At 34.1% G+C, this 18965-nt stretch overlaps 1 protein-coding gene across 5 annotated transcripts in view; it reads left to right on the top strand.

Annotated features, from left to right (window-relative positions):
- LOC138704394 (USP6 N-terminal-like protein) overlaps nt 1-18965 on the top strand; it is a 77610-nt gene that overhangs the window by 32128 nt on the left and 26517 nt on the right. For 3 of the 5 annotated variants that reach the window (XM_069832227.1, XM_069832229.1, XM_069832230.1), the window contains one exon: nt 17127-17180. The exons of the other annotated variants lie outside the window; for them this stretch is intronic. In XM_069832227.1, coding sequence (XP_069688328.1) covers nt 17127-17180 — 54 coding nt within the window. The remainder of the gene's footprint in view (nt 1-17126; nt 17181-18965) is intronic. 5 annotated transcript variants of the gene reach the window in all.

Here is an 18965-nt window from a genome sequence, read left to right as displayed (position 1 = left end):
CCACTATAGTCCACTGTAGTCTTTTCAGTTCTTGTTTTTTATGAGAAAAGAGGGATATATTGATCGGTGTTCATTATAGATGCCTGTTGCTAGCAGCCAGAGGTGGGGTGTAGTCAATATATACTGCAGGGCTGTGTCTTCTGCAACTGTACTGATGATTTTAATTTACTTTTTTGTGGTTTATGGATGGACAGTACAGAAGAATGTGTTCCAGATCTTCATCATGATTATTACACCACAGACAAGTAGGATTATCAGAAATGTGAAATCGGTGTAGGACAATGTGACCTGTTCTGGTTCTGTTTGATTTGTAAAAATTTGCTATTTAATACTGTTGGATTTTGATTATTCTACCAATTGGGAAACAAACATGGGATCTTTTGGAAACACACTAGTGTTAATTGAATTATTCAGCATTTTTAAGTTTTTTTTATTCAAGTTGTATAAGAAATCTATTGGATTTAATAATTTTTTATCAAATTAAATGAGTTTTATAATTTTAATTAAGAGATAGTATTTCCTGTAATACATAAATAATTTTCCGCAATTTACTATCTTAAAGAAAGATATTTATATGTGAATAGTTTTTTTTAATGAATTATTACAGTAACACAGGTTTAAATTATTGAATTTACATTGTCTCGAGAACTGTTACTATTTTTGTGGAAGAAATTAGTTATGATAGGCGAAGTTTCACTGTATAGGTAAATTAATTAATGCACAAATGAACGAATTACCGAAATAATGAATAAAATTATATGAACAAATGAGTGAATAAAAACTGAAGAATGAATCAATTGAGGAGAATAGTAAGATAAAAGGTAAATAATTATTGATGGACAAACAAAAAAATTTAAAAGTAATGAACAAACGAAAGAAAAGATTAATAATTAAAGTATTTAAAAGAATGGATAAGTGAATAAATAAATATATATGAGGAAACAAATGAATGAATAAATTATGAAAAAAAAAACAAACGAAAAAAGTTAATGAGACTTAAAACTAATGGACATATAAACGAAGCAATAAATAAATGGATAATATTAAACAAAGAAACACAATGAATTGAGATGTTCTCTCTTAACATTATGTTAAGTTGTTTTTACTCTTTCAATATTATATTATAGAATCTTTAATAACGCATTTCCCTTCTGACAAAATATTATTTCTCTCCAACAAGCCCAATACTCTCCAGAAACATTTGAATGTTGTTCTGTGCAATGCTGTTATGCCAGCTCTAAAATGCTTGTTGCAGTCTAGCTCAAATTCCAGATTTTGTAGTTCCAGAGTACACCTCAATTAACCCTCGCAACTTAGCTGCTGAAGAATTTCATGCTACTTTTCTGGGGTCTTTTTGACCCCAAACATATTTGTTGTACATAATTATTACGACATTTTACAGGTTTATGCATTTCTTATATGTATAAAGAAATTCGAAGTTTTTTTTTTGCACCTAGATTAACTCATTATGTTTAAACAATGAATGAATGATTTTAATTATTATAATAGCAGACTATTTATTTTTATTCTATTTTTTTCAATTATCAGAAAACACTTTCACTTATCTTGAAACAAAACACAAAAAGGAAATTATTACTGTATCAGGTTTCAATATTTTTATATTTAGACAATTTATTTATTTATTCATTTATTTTCATCAAATGCTGCAGTAGAAAGTACAAGAACCTTATTTTACAAATACAAGCAATTATTCTTGAACCTACAAACTTTTACTCTAGCCTTTTATGCTGTATTTGAGTTTATTTCTGTTAGTAATTGTTATCAGTTTAAATGCAAAATAAATCTAATTATAAAATAAAGACGTGTTCTATAGCTGGGGACATCCACGACCCCAAGGGATAAATATGAAAAGAATAATCAATATATAATTATGAAATAATAATTTTAATTCTAAATGAAGCTAAAATAACCAAGGTTAGCATATCTATCTTATTGGAACTTTTTGAAGTATATGGATCAGTGGCGGCTCCTGCGTATTTCTTAAGAGGAGGAAAGAAGTTAACAGCACGAAATGACACCTTCTTGAATGAAACATGCTGCAAATTAGCCTACATGCATACATGTAAGACAAGGTTGTGTTGGGGTTGGCCTTCCCTTCTATTCTTGTAAACTGAGTTTCCTAAATTTTCCAAAATATATTATGTTTTCACTTCCATTCATTGTTGAATAATTGCACAATAACAATTACAAGGAAATTCACAACCTCGCAGCATTTTTCGAGCACACTACAGCATCACACATGTTGGAAGAGACTAGCTACTAATACGTAACCGGAACCGTTTTATGGAAATGGAAATGGGAAATAACCTGAGGAAAGCGAGAACGCTGCACCCACCCACGTGGTCTGTGTTGCCACATGTACATTTTACAAGTTCAGTATCACATGCTTTTGAAGAATGTCAGTTCAAAGCTGCCGGTGGACAATTAATTTTTTATGTTAAAAATAATGTAGTTTGGAGTACCTACTTTCAATTTCAAATATATTTGTACAAAACTGACAACTTGGCTATTGCCCTGTCTAGTACACAATGAATGGAAGTGAATTTCGGGGGGGGCCAAAAAAATCTGCGATACTAATGTAGAACTACTTCCTCTTTGTTTTATGTAAACCCAACTTTAACTTTCAAATATCCTTGAAAGTTTCAAACCATGAATAGTAGCCCATATAAAGTGCAATGAATAATATTTTTGATTTATAATTAAAACAAAGTTTATATGGTGTTTTTCTTAGCGTTGCATTAAAACTGTTTTTGTTGTGCCTCCTCCTAGATGTGTTATAGTCTGGTTGAATGCAGCATCGTTAGATAGCAGCTGTAGCAAGCTTGCTGCACGACCAGTCGGTTTCTATTTCCCGCCCATGACTGATTCAGAGGAGGATCTCCTCCCTCTCCGTTCATTTACTTGCTTTAAAACTCTGCTTCTTTCTCTGGCCGCTAGTGCGCTGTTGTCTATGTGTGTTAACTGCAGTAGAGGAGGAATGGATTGCCTTTCCTCCACACAGACAATCTCGCATCTTTCTCACAGTTTTCTACAGCACATGAGCGCGTGTCGTTTAAAACTCGATCAACCGAGTTTTTCTTATAGCTGTGAACTTAAAAATGATCGAATCTTCCTCGAATTTCAAGGCACATATTTTATTTGGCATTTACTTTCAAAAGAACAAAAATGTGAGGAGGACGTTCCTCCCTTCCCTCCCCCGAGGAACCGCCACTGATATTGATGTAGATATTAACAATAAAATATGATGTTGGGTCAAAAAAGACCCCAGGTAAGTGTCGAGGGTTAATGACTGTGACAATTAAATGCAGAGAACTTTGACATGCTCTTGTTACTGTATTTATCGTGTACTGACAATGAAGTCATATGAATAATAAGTGAATGAATGGCTGATTGAAACGGAAAAATATGACATAATTACATTTTGTCTCAGCATTATTGTTTTATTTTGTGTTTTTAAACATGCATGCATTTAGTTACTCTTTTGTCTTTTAACTTGAAGAGCCTCCTGATGATGCTGATAATTAATATTGTACAGACCCAGTGCTTACTGAGCATGCGTAATATGTTATAACTGGAACTTGGAAAATTCAGGTGGCCCAAATTTTGTTTCTGGGACTGTACAATGAACAGTTATGTCCAAGAAAAATGAGAGTTTTACACAGCTTTTACCATTATTAACTTGTCAATTATCCTGCTTTATCTAATAACAGTAGATCTGAATTTCTGAATGAAAACTGTGATGAGTTCTGTGGAAATTCCCTCACCTGTCTAACAATCCATCATTGTTTCCGTGTGTAAATTAATTTCTATTTCTTAGATAACGCTCACTAATATTGGTATATGATTACAGTTTGAGAGACTGAAAATATTTTTATGCTCGACCATGCCGAAATGTAGTAATTATACACCTGGTAGCAGCCCTTTAATGGACCTCATTAAAGTTCAGGTGTTCCACCAATCAGAAAATATCATTGTAGCAATATGAAAGTGCAAGTATCAATTATTGTCGGATATGCCACGGAGGCTGGAAATCCAATACTGTCGCAGAAGGTTATGTTGAAGAATCGATCCAAAATAAAATTGAAATCTCAAATACAATATTAAACTCAGTCGAAAAAAACAACACACAAATTAACATCAATTCACTGTCACCTTCCAGCCTTTCACAAAGCAGTCAGTTCTGTGACTATAATAATTAGCGTTAATTGTAAATAATATTCAAATAAATTCAATTTGTCATCTCGTTTTTCAATGTCTAATTCAATTTCAAGGTTATATCAAGATTAATGTTTATTTTACTCTCTAGATTATATCAAGGTCAATGTCGACATTTGTTTCTCGGAAAAAATCAATACTTTCGCGTCTGCGCACATCTCACAATTTACGAGGTATTGCACAAGGTCAGTTCCGCTCCTCAGTCAGATAAGAATAACATGAATACTTATGAATAATTTCAAATTATAAATATGGTCGAGCATAAAAAGTCGTATTAAACTTGACTATAATGGTAATTAAGATGCTCGTATGAAAATTATGAAACTCTCGTTCGTTTCATAAACATACTCGCGTCTTAATTACTACCATAATAGGCTCGTTGCATAATGTATTATAAAATAATTTTGTCTCGTTTCATTAAGAAATCGTTTTTGCTACACAATGCAAAAACTTCCAGGGTGAGTTTCCCAGAAGAACAATAGGTCGAAAAAAAAAAAAGCAGTATCTTAATGTCGCACTGCTCTCGAGATAAAGAGTGCAAAATTGCAGGATGATGTGTAAACTTTAATCATTTTCATAATGACGAATGTGACGTCACAAGTCTGCGCAGTTTTCAGTTTTGATATTAGAATAAAGAGAGACGTAGGACACTGTTTTCTTCTGTATTTTCTACTAAGATTTTTTTCAGATAAACATAACCTTTAAGTTCGTGAGTCAAACTTTCCAAGAATCTGTATTTGTGCATATAAATTTGGGAGTGCAGAAAGAACCTCTGCATTCACCCGTAATTTTCTTTTGTACAAACATAGGTAAAGGAGTGTAAACCTAAAAAAAAATAACAATAAAAAATAAAAATTATTTCCAGCCATATTATTTCTGGAACGATAATTTTAGGAAAATGTGAAAAAATGTGTTTTATTTCCTTTATTAGCAACATAAATCGAAGTTCATTAGCTCATTCGTGAATAGAGGAGCTGTTTTGTTATTTACTTAGGCAGAAAAGCTTAAAATAATCAACAGTTATATCCAAGAAAAATTTAAATTTCTACAAATCCTTTGCTATAAATAGCTTCTCAAGTATCTTGCTGTATGAAATTATATGAACCTGACTTACTGACTGAAAGCCGTGTGGATTTTTTGTCATGTGACTAACAATCCATCATTGTCTTTGTGTATAAATTAATTATTATTATTAAACCCAATATAACCGGAATATATGTAGATTATTAAAGTAAATAAATTTAGGACAGGTGACAGGAGAGATACGAATAACTGGTATTTTGGTAGGTCATAGTTATGATCGTTTTTAACCTATTTCACACGTATTCTTAAGATGAACTTTGTCTCTGTTCTATACAGTCTACATATATTATAGTGGGGTTTACACAAGATTATTTCCTTAGAAACTAATATGGCCATCTTTTCAATGTTGCCGGGTATCCCCAAATCTTGTAAAATCACAATGCCATGTTTTGAGCACTTATTAGAATTCCAAAATAATTAAACTTAAATTCATTATATAGAGATATATTTTAAGTAGGTTATTTTACGACGCTGTATCAACATCTTAGGTTATTTAGTGTCTGAATGAGATGAAGGTGATAATGCCGGTGAAATGAGTCCGGGGTCCAGCACCGAAAGTTACCCAGCATTTGCTCATATTGGGTTGAGGGAAAACCCCGGAAAAAACCTCAACCAGGTAACTTTCCCCGACCGGGATTCGAACCCGGGTAGGGTTGCCAACTTTTTTTGAAGAAAATACAGGAGACTAAGGAATCGATAAAATTTCACATAGAAAATAGATAAATTATTCGGTTCAGTTACTGAAAACAACTTTATGCTTAGAAGAAAACTAGCCAGTTTTTCCAGATTTATAACATTAACACGGTTTCATTTTAGACAGGTGAACACTAAAATCCATTTCTGGTACAGCTTGATTAAGGAATTTTGGCCCCTGCAAAAAATAAGTAGATAGACTAAGAGCGAGTTACTGCTCATCACTGCTGGTGGCGCAGTCATAACCTAACACTTTCTTCTTATCATGTCCCAGTACACTCCGTCTTAAAACACAATATTCTTCCACACATCCCGTTATTAACCACCATGTCTGTTGACTAAACAATGTCATGATGACTTATATTTTCTTGACATGAGTGTCCCTCAGCTACGAGCATAGATATTATTGTCATTCTTCCTCTTCCCTCTTCCCCTCCTATGCACATTTGTGATTAAATTTCTTTCTTATGACGCAGCACACAGCTCGCTCATTAGCCAAACAACCAAGGACAGGGGCCATTAACGCTGAATTGACCTGTAAGCATTACTTTCTATAAAGACTGTACATTTTAATGCATTTCTTGAACAACAGAATTCATCATATAATAATCAATCATCATTTATGACAAAATCAAATGTTTGGAATAACAATTTTTACATTATGCAAAAACAAGAGAGAAAAATGCTCGAAGAGAAGAATAATACAGGAGCCTGTTAAAAATTAGGGGCAAATATGGGAGATCCCAGGAAATACGGGAGAGTTGGCAACCCTAAATCCGGGGCAACCTGGATATATATACAGGGTGTAAACAATATAAATTTCCAAAAAAAAGTACTGGTGATAGAACATAAATTACTGAACAAAAAAAGTCTCATACAATTTTTCTGTAACTTTTATGATTTCTATAGAAAAAATATTACCTGTAAGTCTAACGTTGTTGGAAATAATAATAGCTAATCAATATTTACTTCGGACCACCACGTACATTGCAACTATGATGATATCGTTGTATACAAATTAGGATGCTTTGTCTCCCTGTTGTGGTGGTGTTAGTCTGTGTTGGACAGAAAGTAATTGGCAATGACGTTCACATTTACTTGGACAGTAAATACTAGATTACTATCAATCCTAAAAACATGATATTTTAGGAATTAAGAACAAAAATAGAAGACAAAAAAATTTCACTACAATCATGTTTAATTTTGGCACTTTATATCGTTTATACCTTGTATATAGTGAGGGTCACGTAAGAACAGTTCCTAAACAGCAAATATTGCGTCTTGTCAGTGTTGCCAACTGTTACCAGATATCACCATATGAAGTAAAATCACGATCCTACATACTGAATGACTTATTTACTTACCGTATTTTATGTTTACGTTAGAAGGTTATTCTAAATAGTTTAATAATTTGTAACATATTTTCGTAGGCAAACTATAAGAGAAAGGGATCAACATGTTATGTATTTTGTCTGGCAATATGAAATTCATTGGTTTGACTAAACAATTGATTCACGAGACCTAATCTAAAAATGTATGCTTAGGGAATAATTACTCATAATAATATTGCTATTCTAGTTATAATTGCTGCCTCCGTGAGCATAATTCCTTCTTCTTTCGGTTAAATCTGAAAAAACAGAACGCCAGTAGGGGAAGTTATCCCCTCTCTCGCAGGACGCTTTACGCTTTCTTGGTGGAGTCATTGCCATGCTTTTTCCTCTGTTTGATATTATTGCAATAAAAATCTAAACACGAAAGAAATTCATTAAAATGTAAAATGTTATTTCTATTGATTACCCACCTGCATTATCACACTCAAGTATGTTATATTTATATACTCTTACCTGACTACAGTATTGAATAATTGTAACCACAACACAACATATAACTATTATGTATTAATATTAATACTGATATTAATTAATTATTAGTATGTTCAAATTTCACTAGCTTCCAGTAACCGTCTCAGAAATATAGTACAATTTTAATTGCATGGAACTTCAGTACTGTAAACATTTGTCTCAGCTGCCAACATAACAGTTACAAAATCACTACAATTTGTAGTATTTGTCAGTATCGAAATTCGAAACGAAGTTGGCAAAAGAAAATTCTACCTGCAAACTAGAAAATCACCACAATCCACTGGCATATGTAGTAATGTGGGGAAAATGGTTAGGTTTCACCCTTAGGGTATGAAGTAAGCTGATCCGGACTATAGTTGCGGGGGCGCGCGCATGTGTGTATGTGTGTGCGCGTGCGTTTTTTTTCTCTCTAAACTTTATTGGGGGAAGGGTCTTCCAAATTGTGATATGGGCAATATTTTCCCATGGTCCCCTAAGGTGCATCTTCAGATTTTTTAATGAAACCATGGATTTTTTTTAAATATGTTTGTTCCTCTTCATGAACTAAGCACCTTTTATTGGAATATATTTTTTTAAATAAATTGTTGAGCAGTTACAGGATATTTTTATTGAAGTATATAGTAGTAGAAAAGATTACAAAATGAATAAGGAAATCAATAAATACCTAGGTATTCACTTTATATTATGTCATTAAGTACTCCTCCCTTAACATCTAAGCACTTTGTGATTTTTGTGGAAAGATTTTCTGTAACTTTTAACAACAGACAGTGGCTAATAGTACAAGCTTCACTTATTCGACGATGTTTCATATCCTCTTTTGTTGTAAGTGGTGTAAACATGACTTTTTGTTTTATGTACCCCCAAAAAAATAATCTAATGGTGTTATATCGGGTGAGCGAGGTGGCCATGCAACAGGTCCAGCACGTCCAATCCACCTGTCTTACTTACTTACAAATGGCTTTTAAGGAAACCGAAGGTTCATTGCCACTCTCACATAAGCCTGCCATCGGTCCCTATCCTGAGCAAGATTAATCCAGTCTCTACCATCATATCCCACCTCCCTCAAATCCAGTTTAATATTATCTTCTCATCTACGTCTCGGCCTCCCTAAAGGTCTTTTTCCCTCCGATCTCCCAACTAACACTCTATATGCATTTCTGGATTCGCCCATACGTGCTACATGCCCTGCCCATCTCAAACGTCTGGATTTAATGTTCCTAATTATGTCAAGTGAAGAATACAATGCGTGCAGTTCTGTGTTGTGTAACTTTCTCCATTCTCCTGTAACTTCATCCCTCTTAGCCCCAAATATTTTCCTAAGCACCTTATTCTCAAACACCCTTAACCTATGTTCCTCTCTCAGAGTGAGAGTCCAAGTTTCACAACCATACAGAAGAACCGGTAATATAACTGTTTTATAAATTCTAACTTTCAGATTTTTTGACAGCAGACTGGATGATAAAAGCTTCTCAACCGAATAATAACACGCATTTCCCATATTTATTTTGTGTTTAATTTCCTCCCGAGTGTCATTTATATTTGTTACTGTTGCTCCAAGATATTTGAATTTTTCCACCTGTTCGAAGGATAAATCTCCAATTTTTATATTTCCATTTCGTACAATATTCTGGTCACGAGACATAATCATATACTTTGTCTTTTCGGGATTTACTTCCAAACTGATCGCTTTACTTGCTTCCAGTAAAATTTCCGTGTTTTCCCTAATCGTTCCAATCCACCTGTCACCAAATTTAATTTGTCATTTAATAGTTTCTCCTGCATTCACCTAGCACAAACATCATATTTGCTTCCACATCATAAACTGCCATATTTCTGAATCTAGAAGAGCCACACCAAACAATCAACATGGCCAGCCACGTATTTTGAGAGTTGAGGTGGCTTTGAAATCACCATACTGAAATAAATGGAACTGAAATGTTTTTAGAAAAGATTTATTATGTGTTTAGATGTTAATTGAGGTTATTTTGAGCGATTAATAAAATAATGTAAAGTTATAGCGTGGTATATTATTATTTATCTGTATCGGATATGTCCTCGTTTCAAACATCCTGTATGATTTCAGAATTTCAGTATAGAAAAAAATGTTTTAAACAAAAGTTGCTTAATTTGTTTAGGACAGTCACCCTCAGTGGGGGGCAGACGATTTTTTCAAATCTTTCTCTCTCTTATGTTGATCATTGAGTGAATGAATTTGTGGCCAAATTCTGGCAACTTTCTCGACGAAACCTTCTTAGAATTTTTAACAGATAAATTCAATATTGTCTTGTTCACGTGACAAAATAATACACGTTTTTAGAAACAGGTATAATAAAAAAAATAAAATACTAAGTGCGAAACTCAGACATTCGAAAGTACCACATATTACTGAGTCACTAAATTAATTTCTCTTCGGTTAGGCCTAGCAAAGAAACCTATGACGTCATGAACATAAAAACAAGTGCCGAAAGTTCCCATACAACATGGAATACAGGATATAATGAAGCCTTACTTTCTTGCAAATTTACATATCTCCTTTTTGTGTAATTCTTGTATTTGGTAAGCGACACGCATGGGAATGTCATGTCGTAGTACTTTGCAAAATCACTCTGATAATGTAGAAAATGAAATCTCCAGTGAGCAATGGTAATGTGTAGGTCTACTTAACTGTGTTACCACAAATTTATTATGGTCCACTTAAAATACTAATTTTACTCCATTTATACTGCAGTTTATGCGTTTCCAATTCACTGCGGGCTAAAGCAAGGAGATGCACTATCACCTTTACTTTTTAACTTTGCTCTAGAATATGCCATTAGGAAAGTTCAGGATAACAGACAGGGTTTGGAATTGAACGGGTTACATCAGCTGCTTGTCTATGCGGATGGCGTCAATATGTTAGGAGAAAATCCACAAACGATTAGGGAAAACACGGGGATTTTACTGGACGCAAGTAAAGAGATAGGTTTGGAAGTAAATCCCGAAAAGACAAAGTATATGATTATGTCTCGTGACCAGAATATTGTACGAAATGGAAATATAAACATTGGAAATTTATCTTTTGAAGGGGTGGAGAAGTTCAAATATCTTGGAGCAACAGTAACAAATATAAATGATACTCGGGAGGAAATTAAACATAGAATAAATATGGGAAATGCCTATTATTATTCGGTTGAGAAGCTTTTATCATCCTATCTGCTGTCAAAGAATCTGAAACTTAGAATTTATAAAACAGTTATATTACCGGTTGTTCTTTATGGTTGTGAAACTTGGACTCTCAATTTGAGAGAGGAACAGAGATTAAGGGTGTTCGAGAATAAGGTTCTTAGGAAAATATTTGGGGCTAAGAGGGATGAAGTTACAGGAGAATGGAGAAAGTTACACAACACAGAACTGCACGCATTGTATTCTTCACCTGACATAATTAGGAACATTAAATCCAGACGTTTGAGATGGGCAGGGCATGTAGCACGTATGGGCGAATCCAGAAATGCATATAGAGTGTTAGTTGGGAGACCGGAGGGGAAAAAGACCTTTAGGGAGGCCGAGGCGTAGATGGGAAGATAATGTTAAAATGGATTTGAGGGAGGTGGGATATGATGATAGAGACTGGATTAATCTTGCTCAGGATAGGGACCAATGGCGGGCTTATGTGAGGGCGGCAATGAACCTCCGGTTTCCTTAAAAGCCAGTAAGTAAGTTATACTGCAGTTTTGGTCCAAGGAAAATAGTAATCTTTCACAAAAACACTTTTTTACTGGTATTTTCCCTCGACCAAAAAGTTAAATAAAAAATTGGTGTAAAAATTAGCATTTTTCCACGGACCTCACTGGAGATGCTTTGTTTCCTTTTCTCTGTTATCCGAGTGATTTCACAAAGTGCTACAATATGGCGTTCCTGTGTTTATCATGTAATATCTAATCTACTTTTCTGTTACGCATCTTTATCTGTGATGAATTCAGAGGTCATTCCAGGGAGGAGGAGTGGAAAAAGTTTCACTCACAACTCAGTACTTCCCCTCTGGAGTTTCATATGGGTCCAAACTTTTTTAACTTTAAAAACTGAATAACATATTTAATTAATCTCTCTTTGTTCTTCACTGGTACAGTTTTGGTAACATTCGTCAAATAAATTCCACTTTTCCTATCCTCCCTGATATGTAACTCTGAAATTGTTAGATCTTTTTACAACTGTGACATGGTGCAAAGATCCAAAAATGTCGCATAATGTGAAATAGTTCCAGACCATCGGACAAATCTAATTTGAACACATGGTTGGAAGACCAAATATATTTTAATTTTTACACTGTCATTTATATTTATAAAAATAAACTTACTGCAGCCACTCTGTGTTGAACAAGGGGCCAGGAAGTTGCGTGCACAGAAGAGCCACACTCTCCCCCGCCAGTCCTACCAGCATGGTCCTCCTGCACGCTTTTCGCACTGTTCTTCATTTTCTAAGTGTCCACCAGCTTGCGATGACGTGCTTGCATGGAAATGAGTGTAGCACGTCCAAACCCTGAACCACAGTCCATCACACCTTTCCTCTTCTAAGAAGCATGGTCTTGCATCATTGGTGAGGTAATGTTGTAGATGTAGCATGTGACTTAAATGTGGGGCGAAGTGGGGTAATAAGTGTAACTGGAAGTAAAATATTGATAACAATAAATAATAATAAAACCTATTACGTGCGAAGAGCAGGAAGACCGTGGCTAGGTAACATGTTTACATTGAAAGAGATCATTGAAGAAAGGAAATACTTTTGCGTAGCTGTCACACGTTTCGAGAAAGCATTTCACAGAGCTAATAGAACAAAATTATGCAAATTCAACGATACCTGCAGTACCTTATTAAGTTAATTCACAGTATATATTTAATTACAAATGTTTTTGTAGAAATTTTATAACAATGAAGACTTTCTTTATGTATTTACTGATCTTGGAGAGAAGTAATTTTTAGCAAATAGTGAGGACAATCCTTAAAAAGTGACATTGGAAATTCACATTTTTTGTAAAGAATGTAATATTAAAATTTCACGCGAGAAAATTAAGTAATGGTATCTCAGTGGAAACATAACATTAAAATAAAATATAATGCTAACAATAATGTTCTTGAATAAGTAAGTCAATTCCTAATATCTAACACAGAGTTCTTAACCATTTTTGGCCGAGACCCAAAGTCATTAAACAGTGCTAATAATAATAATAATAATAATAATAATAATAATAATAATAATAATAATAATAATAATAATAATAATAATATATTTTATCATTATTGTTATTGTTATATGGAGACAGGCATCGTGTTTACATGATTCATAAAATCATCTGAAAAGCTTTATATTTTTTAATGAAGTACTTTCATTAACTTTATAAATTGAATTTCTTTGGAAAGCTATGGCAACCCATCCCAAAAGCCATAGTGGCACATGCTTGAGTCATGAGCCATAGGTTAAGAACCTAGCTTGTGAAATATCAGTGATATTGGAAATAAAATATAAATATTCAGTTATATTAATGGAACAATAGAAAAAAACTTTGGAAAAATAGCACATAAAGAAACTGTATTTTCAGTGCTGTGAATTTCATTTTATTGTATGAATGAGAAAGTCAATTACAAGCCAACAAAATGAAATTTTTACATAATAACTGGTCATAAAAAGGTTGATCGTAAATAGAATGTGAGATAAGAAAATGGTTAAATATTTTTGACAAATAAAAACTCACGAGGGTTAGTTAGGTGGCAGCCCCACCATCTGGACTTACAATGAAAGCTTTGTATGCTTTATTGGGACATATACTACATTCAAGTTTCACAATATCACAATAAAAGCGAGACAATTGGTGTGAAACCCAACAGGCCAATATTTGTTAGTACACACCTGTGGAGTAACAGTTAGTGCATCTGACCACGAACCAGATGGGCTGGGTTCGAATCCCGGTTGAGGAAAGTTACCTGGTTGAGATTTTTTTCGGGGTTTTCCCTCAACCCATATTAGCAAATGTTGGGTGTCTATCAATGCTGGACCCCGGACTCATTTCACCAGCATTACCATCTTTATTTCATTCAGACTCTAAATAACCTGAGATGTTGATACAGCGAAGTAAAATAACTTACTTATTGGCTTTTAAGGAACCTGGACGTTCATTGCCGCCCTCACATAAGCCCGCCATTGGTCCCTATCCTGAGCAAGATTAATCCAGTCTCTATCATCATATCCCACCTCCCTCAAATCCATTTTAATATTATCTTCCCATCTACGTCTCGGCCTCCCTAAAGGTCTTTTTCCCTCCGGCCTCTCAACTGACACTCTATATGCATTTCTGGATTCACCCATACGTGCTACATGCCCTGCCCATCTCAAACGTCTGGATTTAATGTTCCTAATTATGTCAGGTGAAGAATACAATGCGTGCAGTTCTGTGTTGTGTAACTTTCTCCATTCTCCTGTAACTTCGTCCCTCTTAGCCCCAAATATTTTCCTAAGCACCTTATTCTCAAACACCCTTAACCTATGTTCCTCTCTCAAAGTGAGAGTCCAAGTTTCACAACCATAAAGAACAACCGATAATATAAATTCTAACTTTCAGATTTTTTGACAGCAGACTGGATGATAAAAGCTTCTCAACCGAATAATAACAGGCATTTCCCATATTTATTCTGTGTTTAATTTCCTCCCGAGTATCATTTATATTTGTTACTGTTGCTCCAAGATATTTGAACTTCTCCACCTCTTCAAAAGATAAATTTCCAATTTTTATATTTCCATTTCTTACAATATTCTGGTCACGAGACATAATCATATACTTTGTCTTTTCGGGATTTACTTCCAAACCTATCTCTTTACTTGCTTCCAGTAAAATTCCCGTGTTTTCGCTAATCGTTTGTGGATTTTCTCCTAACATATTGACGCCATCCGCATAGACAAGCAGCTGATGTAACCCGTTCAATTCCAAACCCTCTCTGTTATCCTGGACTTTCCTAATGGCATATTCTAGAGCAAAGTTAAAAAGTAAAGGTGATAGTGCATCTCCCTGCTTTAGCCCGCAGTGAATTGGAAACGCATCTGACCGAAACTGACCTATATGAACTCTGCTGTATGTTTCACTGAGACACATTTTAATTAATCAAAGTAGTTTCTTGGGAATACCAAATTCAATAAGAATATCATATAAAACTTCTCTCTTAACCGAGAAATAACCCACTAAAAAAAATTTGTTAGATGATGATGATGATGATGAGAGTGACAATTTTTGCATATCACGAGTATTAGTTTTCCATGTGAGCCTTTCTATCCTTTTCTGTTGCATCGAACTTGCCTTCCTGCTTGGCCCTAGAAGTCGACCTTCAACACCTTCTTCCGAATCCGTGTTGATTAATTCACTAAATTATTAGCTATAGCAAGAGATTCATAAAGTTTGCAAGACGTGATAACACAGATTGTCCACATTTTGCCAGTTCTTTGCACCATTTCTGTTCACTTCTTCCCGTAATTCCAAAAACGCAGTTTTGAATCGTGAAATAACATGTATTCTTATAACAACATAAAGAAAAAAAACATAATTCGGTTTTTAAACGAAATTCCAGCAATACTTATTGTTTTGTTCGCGAAATCTTAACAATACTGCACTTTTAAGTACTTAATTTTGTTCATAATTTCAATCTTTCTTTTTTTTCTTTGGCACATTTTGTTCCGCCGCCATTTTGTCAATAAATGAATTCCCTGAACTGCTGCATTAAAATCTATATGAATTAAACTGAAAATTGATGCTGAAAATGTTACACATACCACTCATATCATATTAAGCTACGATTATACAACTTTGCATATATATAGTTTAAAATAACACAGCCAAATTCGCAATAACATAAAAATCTTGAACGACGTGTTTATCCTACATTTTTGATCACCTCCCTAGCATTTGTTTGTTTTTATCACCTCCCTAGCATTTTTTTATTTGCTAACATTGTACTTTCAATAATTGTACCTTTTAAAATGATTCATGTTTATTTCAACATCCTTAATTAAAATTTTTCTATTATTTGTCTTGTTTATATTATTTTTAGGTTGTGTTACAGCTTCTGCTGTATGAGCTAATGGATAGTCACTATCAGAGATTGTTTAATATATATTGATAATTGAAGTGGAATGCAACTGTTTTAATAAAAATGAAACTAAATCAACAAAGCCTTCTTGACTAGTAATTGTCTGTAGAGTTCAATGAAGATCATATAGTTGGCACAACTGGTAACAAGAGAACAGCTCGTCGTAATACACTATTGCAATCTAGCGGAATATTTGTAATGATGAGATGGTACAATAATACATTTTCAAGACAATTTAGTAAGTCGATTAATATCTTACTGTATTAGAGTACTTTATTTCTTCTAATCGTGTAATAGCCAATTAAATTCCACTCGAGTTTTGATTTTTTCTAGATAAATCGAAATCTTTAGTGAGATTACTGTAGATAAATACATACCAGTAATAATAAAACAAGTTTTAATTTTTAATTTAAGCTTAGAGGCCAGTATTGGAATATTATTACATGCATATTAAATTAAAGTGTTGTGACAACATTCTTATTCCTTGGAAAATATCTGTTCACGAAATGCAGTTTATAGCACATTATGGGATATTTAATGCTTAATACTGCTAATAAATAGGGAAAATATATATGTTACCGTCTTGTCTAAGTTACACAGTTACCCCAAGTACACGTTTACCCCACTTCGCTTTATAGTGCTTTATCATGATGTCTATGAAAGTCTTGGGATTGTGGACAGTGTCACAGTGGAATGAAGTTGCATTATTTCAGAACCTAAATAATCTATTATAAATAAGCATAACTAATAAATACAACAGAAGATAGAAACATATGTTATTGTTTGACAGTGTCTTTGTGTAACTTCTTCGTATTCCACTTTTTAGATCCAGAATAATCCATGATATTGAATCATTTCATCAATTCATTCCTCGCTTATTCAGTTATTTTTTTTTTTGTCTTTTCCATTGTTTGCTAGGAAATGGCACTGTTGGTACTAGTGCTGAGTATCTAATAGGCAGTGATTCTTCACAGGGCTGCTGTAAAACAGTCGAATACTGTCATTGTTGAGTATTTACATATATGCATAATGGCTTGCACGCTTTCCCAGCATTTGTTGTTCTGTGTGTTAGGAATTCTGAAATACTGGAATTGCATTCCACTACAACACGGCTCTTTCTTAGTGTTATGTGTTTGTGTTTTCACAGATACAGCTAATATTCATGCTGAGAAGGATAATGCTACTTGTAACACACAAAAGGGTGAGACGATTATAAAATGTTAACTAGCCATTGATTAAACGGACGCAGTTGTTAGTTTGAGTATATTAGATGTTTTGTCTTTGTCCTCATTGAAGTAAATGGTAATCCATCAGTCCTATGCATGAAGTGCATGACAGTTTATGTAAACGAAGTAAAACCTATTGTTTCTTAGTTTACATGTGTAGGCCTAGATGTTCTATTTAGATGTTTAAGTGATTTTCTTGAAATTGCAGACAATTAGGTAATTAGGCAAGAGATGTTTCCATGTACTTATTTGGGTTTTAGTTTAAAAAATACGGAAAATTCTGTTGATTTTTGTTCTTTCGAATTTGAATGCAATGAAGATAAGTCATTTCTTGAATTTGTGCTGCAAATTGTCGACTGATTCTCAACTTGCATTTGGGTCAATAATCGAAAACCAAATGTGATTTTAACGTTTTTGGTCCAGGGAAATTTATTTAAATGCAGTGAAGATATATTATTTCTTAAATTTGTGTCCTGACCAACTAACAAAAATCAACAGAATTTTCTACCGGTATATTATATAAAGCAAAACCGATATAAGTATGTCAGTTCACCATTAATCACTGAGAGCAGGTAGGGAGCGTATAGTGAAGCATATTGAAGTTTTATTTGATAGGAAAAATCCTGAAGGCAGGGCTGGAAATGGAGATTTGTAGGTTGCTTTGAGTTTTGAAAATAAAATTAAGTCATAAGTTACTGTCGAAAATAATAAAATGTTATACATAGATAAAACATACGAAAGAGTTCAGGGAATTTAATAATAAATTAGTTATCCTAATTCGTAATTTCCACAGTCTCCTTTGAAGTAGTACCCTTCGACATCAGTACAGTTACATGCATCCCTGGTATTCTTCAAGAGTGACTACGTTGAGCGCCTCCTGTGATTGTATCTGGATCTCCTCACTTATGTCAAAATGACGCCTTTCAGCCAGAATTTCATTTTGGGAAATATGGAAAAATTCTCTCAGTGATTGGAGTAGTTGGGGAATGACTCATATTTTTTAAAGTCAAACTGCTGGACAGCAAGTGAACGTGAGTGGGAAAATTGTCATGGCGGAGAATCGAGCTCTTGTTCTTCCACTTGTTTAGATGTTTGTGCTGAATGCCCTCCCATAGTCATTTTCAAACCTCTTGACTTGACATTTCTGTGAACTTGGAACGATTTATTTTTGGCCTTGGTGAACTTCTGGGACTTCCACTCCTACTGCTGCTGCTTTGTCACAGATTAATAATGATAACCCCATCACTAGTTCTGATTTTGGTCATTAAATTGGGGCCACTTCTGGTTTGATCTTTGAGCTCCCTGCAGACGGCAGAGCAGTGTTCATTCTGGTTATTACTCAGCAGCCTCGGTACAAATTTTGCAGCAATGTGTTTTAGGTTCAAAATGTCCTGTAAAATGGGTTGAAAAGTCACATAATAGTCTAAGGCGTCAAAAATATCGTCGATAGTTTGCCAGTGTTCTGGAAGAATAACCTCGCGCATTTCTTCGAACTTTATCAGTGTTGGCTTTCTGGTCATCATCAGGCTTCGAGACTTGGGACCCGATACAATAAGTTTACTGTGCATGTACTATAGGTTGTTGACTCGCTGCAGGTAGTGAAAGGTAGAGATGTGTTGAGGTAATAACATTGCTATTTAGAGTAGAGTATGGTAGTATGGGGAAACACACACATATGTACATTCTGAAAGTAAGTATACATTTTATAATGACACTGTCAAAAGAATGTGAAAAGCATTTATTCTCCTGTCTTTTATAAG

The sequence above is a fragment of the Periplaneta americana genome, chromosome 8 (genome assembly GCF_040183065.1).
Source record: "Periplaneta americana isolate PAMFEO1 chromosome 8, P.americana_PAMFEO1_priV1, whole genome shotgun sequence".
Taxonomy (NCBI): Eukaryota; Metazoa; Arthropoda; class Insecta; order Blattodea; family Blattidae; genus Periplaneta; species Periplaneta americana.
Note: the sequence above shows the minus strand (reverse complement) of the source record. Positions and strands in the feature narration are given on the sequence as shown.